The 11,401-nt window shown below is 40.7% G+C and overlaps 2 protein-coding genes across 4 annotated transcripts in view; both read right to left on the minus strand.

Annotated features, from left to right (window-relative positions):
• The window catches only part of LOC140338833 (uncharacterized), a 22,210-nt gene extending 18,358 nt beyond the window's left edge, over positions 1-3,852 (minus strand). Inside the window, exons 1-2 of one of the 2 annotated variants that reach the window (XM_072423142.1) lie at positions 3,519-3,852; positions 1,933-2,070 (exon numbers count right to left, since the gene is read on the minus strand). In XM_072423142.1, the coding sequence (XP_072279243.1) occupies positions 1,933-2,055 (123 nt within the window). In that variant the 5' untranslated portion in view covers positions 2,056-2,070; positions 3,519-3,852. The remainder of the gene's footprint in view (positions 1-1,932; positions 2,071-3,518) is intronic. The other variant, XM_072423141.1, reaches the window with a different exon arrangement.
• A 1,156-nt stretch (positions 3,853-5,008) lies between these two features.
• Positions 5,009-9,229, minus strand: LOC140338832 (uncharacterized). 2 transcript variants are annotated; one of them, XM_072423139.1, is made up of 5 exons: positions 9,099-9,229; positions 8,324-8,482; positions 7,558-7,710; positions 7,409-7,472; positions 5,009-6,923 (listed from the first exon to the last, which is right to left on the minus strand). In XM_072423139.1, exons 1-5 carry the CDS (start codon positions 9,111-9,113, stop codon positions 5,614-5,616), a joined length of 1,701 nt encoding a protein of 566 aa, XP_072279240.1. In that variant the 5' UTR covers positions 9,114-9,229; the 3' UTR covers positions 5,009-5,613. The 2 variants fall into 2 exon arrangements, with proteins under 2 accessions (XP_072279240.1, XP_072279241.1); XM_072423140.1 differs by lacking the exon at positions 9,099-9,229 and having other exon boundaries at positions 8,264-8,466.
• Positions 9,230-11,401: the final 2,172 nt, after the last annotated feature.

Raw genomic sequence — 11,401 nt, forward strand, 5'->3', positions numbered from 1 at the left:
TCCCTATTGTGAAGGCTGGAATCCGGCTGGCAGTGAGGCGAGTGTACGCGCACACTCGAGTCCGGACCGCGGTAATCCGCGATTGATGGCCGCGCGTACTTTGGCGCTTCCAGCGAGCGCGGATTTTATTGATGAATCAGGGGCATTGATTTTTGAATAATTAGGGTCTAATTTTTTTGTGAAGTTTGGTTGCAAAACTGTGAAAATAAAATGAGAAACCCTGTAAATACAGAGGAGTCAGTCGGGGGTACCAGAAGCTGAGGAGTCAGAGTCGAAGGATTTACCTACCGACTCGACAGCCCTGGCTAGAGGGCATTGGGTTCTATGTGCAAAATCTCTGAAATCCAAACACCAAGGGAAATATTGAAAGATGGAAATATGTAATCCCAAGCACTACCAATCTGTCCCCTAATGTTAATTACAAGTTATAAATAGTCCTATTTCTGGGATTCCTGGCACTGGATATATGAAGGAAGCTGCAGAAGTGGTTGACAGGATGGGACACATATGAAAATCTCTTGGGATGGCTACAGCAAGAGGGTACTAATGCCACCATAGTAATATACTATAACCGAAAGGAAACAAAATAGTAGGGCATTCCAATAAAGTTAATGGGGTTTTAAATATTCTGATTCATGTGGTTTTACCTTTATTGCTGTTGTCTTGTCATTGGTACAAGTTTACATGCATGATGAGTGAATGTTTACTCCTTACTTATAGTGATCCTGTGGTCCTGAAGAAATCGCCAGGGATGAAGACAAAGAATAGTTCCCACAAGAACTTCTCCAGAAAGTGATGACAGTGTCCATGAGAACTCTGCCTAAGTGTGATGGTGGTGTGCCATTCAGGCACAAAGCGGCATATGTTTCAGTGCCCAACATGAATGGTATCAAATTAGCACTCATAAACAATCCTTTTTTGGAAATTAGTTCAATCAGGTGTTGTTGAATCTTGATGGGGGTTGACGCTGAAATGCCTCTGAGAACAAAACTAGCAGGATGGTTCCAGCTAGAGGTGGGAGCCAAGCGACCAGAAAAGAGACAACATCTCTGTGAGCAGGAATAACACACCATACCAGTTGTCAGGTATGGGGGTATGCATTGAGACATCTACTTCAGAGACTTCTCCAAATATCCTGCCAGGTGTGTAAACATCACTGTTATCAGATGACACCCAAACCAGCTGGTCAGCTGGTCAGAGGGCTTGCCCCAATGCAACAGTGACACCTACTAGAGAATATCAGCAGGCACCTAGGAGCAATGTATTTTCGGAAGTGGGTGGATGCATTGGTGTGGCTGAATGTGGCCAGGGGTACTGGAGATGTATAAGAGGAGACAACAGCCACAATCACACATCTTTCTCTTATTGCCTCTCTCTTACTCTCTTTTCTTCTTGGAACCCAGTCAGGCTGCGGGATACAGAGGACGGACTCTTTGCATTCTTTCTTTGTTAATAAATATCCTGTTATTTAGGATCCATGTGATTATTAAGCTAATAGTGACTTAGTAAAGATATTGCTTTCAAGAAAGGGGTAACATAAGGGAAACAAGAATTTTTCTTTCACAGTCCATCACCTAAAAACAAACACTAATCATTCAGGCTTCCTTCAACCACCAAATCTGCCTGGATTAGCAGATCTCTCATACTTCTTGGCCCCTTGAATAAACCCACTGAAGATTTCCTAGACCTCAGAGTTGAGGTTGTGTCTCCACCTCCCTCTTCTTTTGGCCGTTCATAACACACAGCCTCATCCTTTTTTTTTTTTCTTTTGAATGGCTTGAAGAAAAAAAGGCATCTCTCTGAGATCTGCAGTGGTTAGATTTGGGAAGTAGAGTGGGAGTTCAACCAAGTAATGTCACATTATCCAATAGGTTTAAAATAGGTAATTAAAGAACCAACCAGTAACTGGTTTCTGCTTTTTAAATTTCTCACCTCGCCAGTCAGGAGGAAGGCAATTTCCATTGTAATTTTTAGAATCCTTTCAGGCAATAAATCCATTTTCAGGTCGTTTCTCTCCAAGCCAGGAAGATGGTCCAGACACTGGCGAAGTTCCATAGTACGTTCACTGGACTAATGATTGAAAACATTTTATTAATACATATGATACAAATTTAGAAATTGGATTGAGAGACTTGGTTGTGTCATCATAGACAATAGAAGTTGTATACATATTAGTTCCTTTCCTAAGAGTAGAAGAGAAGATAATACACAAACCCAACATGCCACCAACTAAACCCCCATCTTTCATATTGTGTAGGTTTAATGCAAAGCCAATGTAGAAGGAAGTCACAATGGCTGATCTGCTCATATAGTGGACTGGAAAATAATGACACCATATAGCCTTTCTCAACCCCTTAAGAATTCTTAAAATAATTTCCAGGTTTCAAGAAACCCCAACAAAGACCAGTTTTAATTATGGTGACCAATGGAAAGAATGTCCACTAACAATGGTGGCTGGAATACCACCTTAATGGACACCCAAAAACATAATTAGTCATGCAGCTGGTTCTAACAAGTGGTGTTAATCCAATAATTCCACAAGCATCATAAAATGGAAAGTCAACCAGCCACAGTATGAGGATGCCCTAGCAACTGCTGGAAGGACCCTTGAGTTCCATGAAACTCTGGTTCATATTGGCTGTCTGGGGCTACATTTACAGCAGTAAACAATATAAAACTTAGGTGGAATTACCTTTAAACCAGTTAGTGAACCCAACATCTTGGACTGTGGCAAAACACTAGAGTTGTCAAGCATTAGGGCCTTCATAACATAATGTTAAGAATAATGTTAAGAATAATACACCACCCCATGTACTGTATATATGGCATTTCTTGACATACAGTATGGCATATTGAATATAAGGAATATGTTGATCTCCCATCAATACATACCTGGCAATTTTTTCTCCTATTAAAGAAAAGGCTCCTTCTGTGCATGCCTGACACCGAGAATACGCAGAAAGGAGCCAGAGCCTCCTTTATTGTGTAAAGGAGGCTCTGGCTAATATTGTGGTACATATTAAGGGATCCGGCATTAGAAAGTTCTAACAAAGTATGGGGGTGGGTAGAACACTGGCACAATAATAGAAGTTACTGGATATTTATGACATAAACAACTGGGAACCCTAAATTTGCCGTGTCTTACCCACTTTTTGGCCACCCAACTGAAGAAAATTTCTGTATAGAACATGTAATTCTGTAATTTCTGTACAGTACTTTATATTAAGATCACATTGATCCCTCATCCATCATCTTACCTTTTCTACCCCCAACCTTAAGTACTGTATATAAGAGAGGGACATAGAGAAGATAAATATGGTATATTAGTCTCCCATCTATTATTTCCCAGCATGCTGGGCATTCTAAGTATATTTGTACTTTTGGGGTGCATTTTTCTCCTATCACCAAACTCACAGCATGATCATCCCACACACAATATGCAGAAATATTTATAAACTAAACACAACGCATCCCACCACTGACAGTCATACACCTGCACAGAGGAATCCAGCACTTACCTGCGCACGTTTCACCCTTTTTTGTGCTAGAAATCTGATCTACAGCTCCTTGGATGTGCGCTACACAACATACGTGCGTGTGCGTGCACTACACAGGGAACACTCCGCGTACGCCCGATGACTGTCAGCTTTACCGAGAGTCGCGCTCGTGCACGAGGGAGGGATTGTAGACGGAGGCGGCGTTTCTTCATATAGATTAGAAATAAATAGCTAACATGGGGCAGGAAGAGAAAGATAAAAAAAAGGAAAAAAATGATAGAGGGGAGTGTGGAGACCATCCCTTTCATTACTTTGCTGTTCTGTGAGAGACGGTATAATAGGATATGCGCCCTGTCATTCCACCTGCCACCAGTAGGTGGAGGATGATTCTGCATTCTCTACAGAGCTATGTTCACATCTGAATGTGATACCTACTGCATGTCAGAACATAAAGAGAACTGCATATATATTTATTTTATTTTTTTACTGTTGCCCCACGGTGCATGCAGTAGTTTATTACAAAGAAATGCACCACAGGCCTGTTGATAAGCTGCGTTGGGTGTCTTGCCTTTTGTGTTTCTATTTTTTCTTGAATTGCATTGTGGGGCCCTTACAAACTATGAAAATGCATGTGTAGCCTTTTTATTGCAGTGCAACCATTTAAACTATTGGCACCTGGGAAAGACGCAGAACAGCACATTCTTAAAAACAAGAATGCATTAAAGAGCATCAAAATACATCCTCAAAAATGCACTAAGAAACATTAAATACACATGTAGATATGTAAATTGGGCCTAGGGGCTCATTATTCTAATGTGCTGTATTAACATGTTATGTGTTGCAACTCATTGTTAACTGCACCCAAAATGCAACTCGGAAACGCAATACGACGCTGAACCTAGGGCCGCAGCTGTACATTGTCGCTCGATGCACTTAAAAAATGCAGAATGCACTACATCTGTGGGTGGTGCCCTGTGTTTGCCAGCCCAGTCGAAAATACCTTAGCGAACTACAATGCAAATAATTCACATTATGGATGTGGATGTGCAATGCATTTATAAAAGCACATGTGAGTTACTGTGTTTGTTGTATTTGGCATCCAATAATAGCACAACACTGCACAGAAATATAGTGCACCCTCTGCTTCTGAAAGTGTTAAGAATGCATGGCAATCCAGCGCCCCAACACATTGCACTGCCACGCATTTTATTAGTGCGTGCAATAATGCATTGCCAGGTTTGGAGTCACCTACCTCAAATCAGATCGCATTTCCACTATTGAAATCACCTTGGTGGTCTCTGTTCATGAACCTTATGTAATGCCCAAGCACCCCCCCCCACCCCACAAGTGAAACATGATAATCAAGTAGGTTGTACCAAAATGTTGACTGTTACCTACTGTGGCCCCCCACCTCTGTCCCTGTATCACTAGTGCTGCCACTACATCTGGTGTTTAGGAAATTGTGGTTGATTGGTTTCGCCAAAGCACAGTAAAGGAATCAATTTCTGACATATGGAAAAAAAATTGCATTTTATTTCAAAAATGTATATTTTATTTTTTTTCCCCAAAGACCCACCCAGTGCCATTCCTATTTTGGTTTGAATGACACCCATGATCATTTGACCAACATCTTTTGAGCCCAGGGCATCAAGGATCCACCCCTTCGGAGTGTCATCAGGTTGTCCTGGGCTCATAAAAAAAAAACTACACAGAATTATTATCTGGCTCCAGAACGCTTCAGGATTACGAGGAAGAAGAAAAACAAAACCTGTGATTTCACACATTTGGACTAAAAAAGGCAAAAAAAAAGTGCTACAAAAGGGGCCACAAACGGGAGGGAGAGCTGGCCTAGACTAGAGCTGGTCCCTGGCAAAAAACAAAGGAAAAGAAAGTAAGAAAGGATTCACTGCTCTCAGGGACAATATTGCAGAGATTTAATCTCACTTCCTGTCAGTTTGAAAGCAGGACACAAAATGGTAGGAAAGGTTGTCACTGGAACAGAAGACGTTGACAGTGACAACCTGATGGAGGTTCAAAACCTTCTCCAGTTGATGTTTTGTTGTATTCTGCGTCTGAACAGATTATTCATCAGTTTCTTGCAAAGTTGATATTTCATCTACAAAATCTCTGAATCCTCTCTGTGGGTTCTCTGATGTTTAAGAAGTGTAGCGTTGCTGTTGAACGATTTGGAACACTTGGGACAAGAGTAAGGTTTCTCCCCAGAATGAGTCCTCTGGTGTATGACTAAATTTGTGGTACGAGTGAAACTTTTTCCACATTCTTTGCAGGAAAAAGGCTTTTCCCCAGTGTGAACCCTCTGATGCCTCACCAGCAGAGAATTACGATTAAACAATTTCCCACAGCCATCACAGGAAAATGTTTTTTCTCCTGTATGAATCCTCTGATGAACCACAAGTGCAGACTTCTGGGAAAAACATTTACCACATTCTGAACACACCGCCCTGTTGGACTCCCTGTGACTTTTATGATGTTTGAAAAGGATTGTTTTAGAACAGAAATCTTTCCCACATACCGGACAAGACAATTTCTTCCCTTTATGTCCCTTCTGATGCTTCACAAGGTCTGATTTTTGGATGAAGCTTTTGCCGCAATCCAAGCAGTTAAATGGCTTTTTGCCGCCATGGCTTAATTGGTGCCTGATGAAATGAGAATGTTGGTTGAAGCGTTTCCCACATATGGCACAAGCAAAGGGCTTTTCTCCAGTGTGGATCATCTGGTGCCTCAAGAGAGCTGACTTCAGACTGAAACACTTTCCGCACTCAGAACAGAGAAAACGTTTTTCACAACTGTGAATTTTCTGATGCCTTGGGAGGTGTGATATGTAACAGAAATTCTTTCCGCACTCAAGACAAGTTGTGTCTTTCTCTGTGTTGTTTCTGCAGGTAAAACAACCTTCTAAGTTGTCGGCATGATGTTGACTATTTTGGTTGTTCCCAGTTTGATGGATCTGGATCTCAACGTCACCTTCAACCAGTTTAGAGGTACAACAAAAAGTTGAAGATAAGCATGTCTTCTCTTCATTGTGGGTTATTTGTGGTCCTGGGAGTTGTGACTCTTTTTCACGTTGTTCTGCTTGATTTCCATTAAGCTGGATATCAAAAAATGTTTTTGAAGATATTAATAAATTGCATTGACTTTCTATGTGCATTCGTTGATGCTTTGTAAGATGTGATTTAGAAGTTAACATTTTTCCACATTCAACACAACACATTTCCTCTTGATTGTTATTTGTCTTGGTCAAAGTTCTACAATTTCCATCAATGACTCCAGTCACTGTTGTATTATTTTGTGACTTACATTCAACTGAAAGTCTGTCTTTGTCAACAATTGTTATACATTGTGTTATGAGACCATTAGGGGCTTCTGGTGGAGATAACAGTATCAAGCTTCTGGTTTCTGAGCAATCTGTGAAGAATACATAGGTGAGATAAGTTTGGGGGTGGTGAAGAATTCACGCACAAACTTCAAACCATCAAAACTCAGAACATCCAAAACCGAAGTTGTAATTTTTAGATTTGCCTCTTATAACCCTAACATGTGAGGCCCTTCATAAACAACCTAATTGACTTGTATCCAACCTTAGAGACACATGCTCCTCTAAGCTGTTGGTAGATCTAAAGAAGATTGTACAAGAAGATAGATTTTCCTAGAGCAACCTCACTGAAGCTTTTATGAAGTCAAGCAGTTGGAGAAACTTGCTTTATCTGCAATAGGAAAAATATTCTAAAAGCTAAAATAAGCAAAAAAAAAACTATTCAAACTGTTGGGATCAAACCAAAAGTTTGTCACCGAAGCCTGGACATCAGCATGGTGGAAAGCCAACATTTATTCAAAGATTTAACAACCAGTTACCTTACTCTGATTGGGCAATACCTTTAAATGTATCTTACCCAATGAACCTGATTCTCCTTTACAGATATCTGGATGGTGGACATTCTCAGAAACATCAGTCACCTACACAAACAAGAGATTTAACTTTAGCCCTTTTTCCCCGTCATTCAATTCTATTCAAGAAGTGCTGTGTCTCGACACTGCTTACCTCTACATTTAGCAGCTCAATGATCTTGTTGATGACCTCTAAGATCTTCTTATCATTTCTCTCAGGTAATTGAGCAGAAGAATGAAGCTTCTCAGTTGGGTTGTGGCTGGATGGTACATGGTCACCAGATGTCTTCTTCACTACCATGTAGCCCTGTGGTAGATTCAGATCATTAATCAATACAAAGATACCAACATGTATTGTTATTAAATTAAACCCGTGACACACAAGGGCAACGTGTGTAAGTATCAGTGGTAACATCAGTGTCAGACACCTTAGAAAGACGAATAAACCCAAAGAGACCACACATGATCATTATAAACTTATATGAGATTGATGAACATCCTACTAGCGAACCATGGGCATCAGTATGAAGTTATCTCCCCTTTGTCAGCAGGGAAGGGAGAAAAAGCAGTACCTATCTGGAAATTGTTTGGATTTCATCTATAGGAATTTGTGTTTATTAAAGCAAAAGACCATTTATGAGGTACAGATTTTGGATGAGAAGACTTAGTTTAAATATAGTGTTCCAGTTGATTCAATGGTGTTCAGTAGGGTTGAAGTCAAAGCTCTGTAAAGGCCACCAGAAGTCCTTCACACCAAACTCATCAAACCAGATCTTTATGGAATTGGCTATGTTTTGAGGTGCACAGTGATGGGGGAACTGAAAAGGACCGTCACCAAACAAGTTTGAAAGCCCACCTACAGTCAGGTCTGTTTCATGGATCTCTTAGATGTCATGTCACCTCCCAGATTTCCTGATTACCTCTCCGGCCAGCAGGTAGATGATTTGTAGAGTGAGCTGTAAGATTTGCTCAGTCTTGTAACCCCAGTCACTCTTTATCCCTATTGTGACGTCTGGTTGCTCTCCATATGTCAGAGTATCTTCAGGTTGAATTGTTGCAACATTTTCATGCAGATAAACCTGCGCAGGAATCAATAAAAATAAAAGTAATGTGTATAATACTCTTTAAAAAGAAGGAACAAAAAGCAAAATTGCGTAATAGGAATCCCACAATTTTTTCCCTTGACAAATGCCTCAATACCACCCAAAAGGTGACCCCTATCCCAACTCAAATAATTGGTGCCCTCCTCCTCCCAAATTTATCCCCATTTACAGGAAGTTTGTTTGAAATAGAACATAATTTACATTTTTGATGATTTACATAGTATATGGTTAATTTTGTTGGGATATTTGAAATATTTGGGAATCTCAAACCGGGAATGCCAGTGGTGGAGGAACTCTTATCATAACTGTATACATGATTATAGGATGGCAGAATAAAGTATCATGATCTCCAAGACTGAAACAGGTGAACTTTAGCAATCCACATGGCCATAATGCTTACAATGGATTAAGAATATTATTATGATTCAGAATAAAACTGAAGTTCGGTCAGTTAAAGCAACAGATGAATCCTTCTAGCAAAATACATTTTTAATACAAAGAATAAGACATGAATAATTTATGCAGAACTTTCAAAATGTAGTCCACTGCTTTATATCTGCATAGCAATGCAATGAATGCAATTAAAACAGACCTGCGGTGTCCACATCTTCCTCTCTTCTCACTGTCACAGCAGCTTCCATCTGAACATTACAAAACTACAACGCTCTTGGTGCAGATATGACCTTCTTTCTGCGCAGCCGCGCTAGAGAACCGATGATGGCGCCTACGTGTTGTAAAACTTGTGCATGGCGGCCATGTTTGATAAGGGCAGCTGTAATCACGTGATTCCATGGGAACGCAGATCCTGTTTAAATCACATGACCAGAAAAAGGCGGAGAGATGTGTATTTCCAGTTCGATATTTTTTGGGTGTACAATGGGAGCAATGATATTTCTAGCTTCATTTTGCTGCTGGGGCCACACAAATACATGTAAAGTGGTCACTAAAAAGCTTACACAGCTCCTCAAATTATCTTAACAAAAAAATAATGTGCTTACATCACCCAATCTTCGAGACATTAATGGCATCATCATCTTTCTGGTAGAACATAGAGCAGATGAAATCCAATAAGCCTATCTTGCAATGGATTTAGGTGACTTTCCTGCTCTGTGTTCCTAAGTATTCTACCAGGAAGAAAGATGGCGACATTGCCTTCATTCTAGGTGTCTAATTGGGATAAAATATATTAAAATTTTACTTTTTTTTTCTTGAAAATTGAAATTTTCTTGAAACTTTGAAAATACAACAAGGTGCTAAAGTTATTCAAGTCAAGTCAAGTACATCACGTGACAATACAAGATCACAGCTATGGCCTATATAATAAAGAGCCACGTGAAGACAAATCCAGGATAATATTATGGATTTGGGAAAATGAAGATAAGCAAAACTGAAATGGTCATTCTATAGTAAAATTTGCCCTGGAGAGTTTTGTGCCTATTAGTACTAGGTCATGCTAGACAGATCTTGGGGGGGGGGGACAGGGGTCAACCAGATATTAAAAGTAAAGGTAAAGGTAAAAAAGCCCCCATAGGAACAAACATAACATACCAGACCAATGTAGAGACAACTCAACAAGACAGAGGCAAGAAAAGAATGAGAGGGTAAGTTAAGATATATAAGATAAGAGGGTAGGGTAGGTAAGAGAAGGGCAGGGGGTAACCAATGGTGGATTTAAACCAACCAATCCATTGGTATTCATAATGTCCATTTGGAGATCTGGGGAGCCCATTTCTTGATCCAAGAGTGTATTATCAAAGTCCTTGGGGAGACAATTCAATACAGGAGGTCCAACCCAGTTTACATTTGTGCATGGAAATCATTTAAAATGGTGCTCACCCTCAAAATGTCTCAGGATCCCCTTACTACTGTAAAACTGCATTTGAAAACACTTGCAAATCCCTTGACGACTCTACCAGCCAGAATTCTATTTCATACTCAGCTTTGTGAGCTCCCTAATTCCAAGCTCCCCTATATGAAGGCCTGGGGGAGGAGTGTACTGAAGTGGCCCATAATATATCTAAAGTATCTCTCAGCGTAGGCCTGATCGAACTGAATACCCAAATATTGCTACGTTGGTACCTGATCCCTACCACGTTTGCTCTGTGTTTTTCCAGGCTCCTCCACCCTCATATCTACTGGTCATGCCCAATTTCAAGGGAATATTGGATAAAGTTTTTGAACCTATTGCAGGGGTGTTACAGGGGTTAGCAAGATTGACATGACCTTGCTGAAATACCCTAAGAAATACTGTAATTATGTGCTGCTGGCAGCCAGAATTGCACTGGGAAGGACATGGAAATCACTGACTTTGGTATCTACAAACCTAAACTGGATAATGGTAAATTACAAACTCACATGCTCTCTTAGAAACACACCGCACGGATTCCTGGATTCCTGCTTTTCTGTACAGAAACCTTCCTGATGTGGATGCCCGTCCCCTGCCCCCCAATTCTCAATCCCCTTTGTTATTGTTAGGAGATGTTTATCTGCCCAGCGATTCTGTGCTGTGGGCCATCGCAATATAAAACATGGTTTATTTTGTCCAGGGATGTCATTTGCAGCAGCTAGGAAAACTAAGATAGCAGCAACCCCTACTTCCCCTTAGCTATGCACCCTGATGAACTTTATCGGCATCCCCAGCACCACTGTGAGACTCTGCACAGCTGAAGGGGATTTAAGAGGCAATTAGCTCCTGACTCAGTCCAGCACTGCCATTGGCTGCTTGAACTTTATATCCTCTCTGCTCCCTGTGACCGGTGCCTGTTGTAGCGTTGAGCTGGGCTAATCTGTGCTGGAGAGTTTCTCGTTTGATTTACTATTGCTGACTTTGCCTGTTTCTGACCCTGCGAGTTTATGCCTGGACCGACCTATTGCCTGTGACCCTGACTCTGAATG

This window comes from Pyxicephalus adspersus, chromosome 10 (genome assembly GCF_032062135.1).
Source record: "Pyxicephalus adspersus chromosome 10, UCB_Pads_2.0, whole genome shotgun sequence".
In the NCBI taxonomy this organism is placed as follows: domain Eukaryota; kingdom Metazoa; phylum Chordata; class Amphibia; order Anura; family Pyxicephalidae; genus Pyxicephalus; species Pyxicephalus adspersus.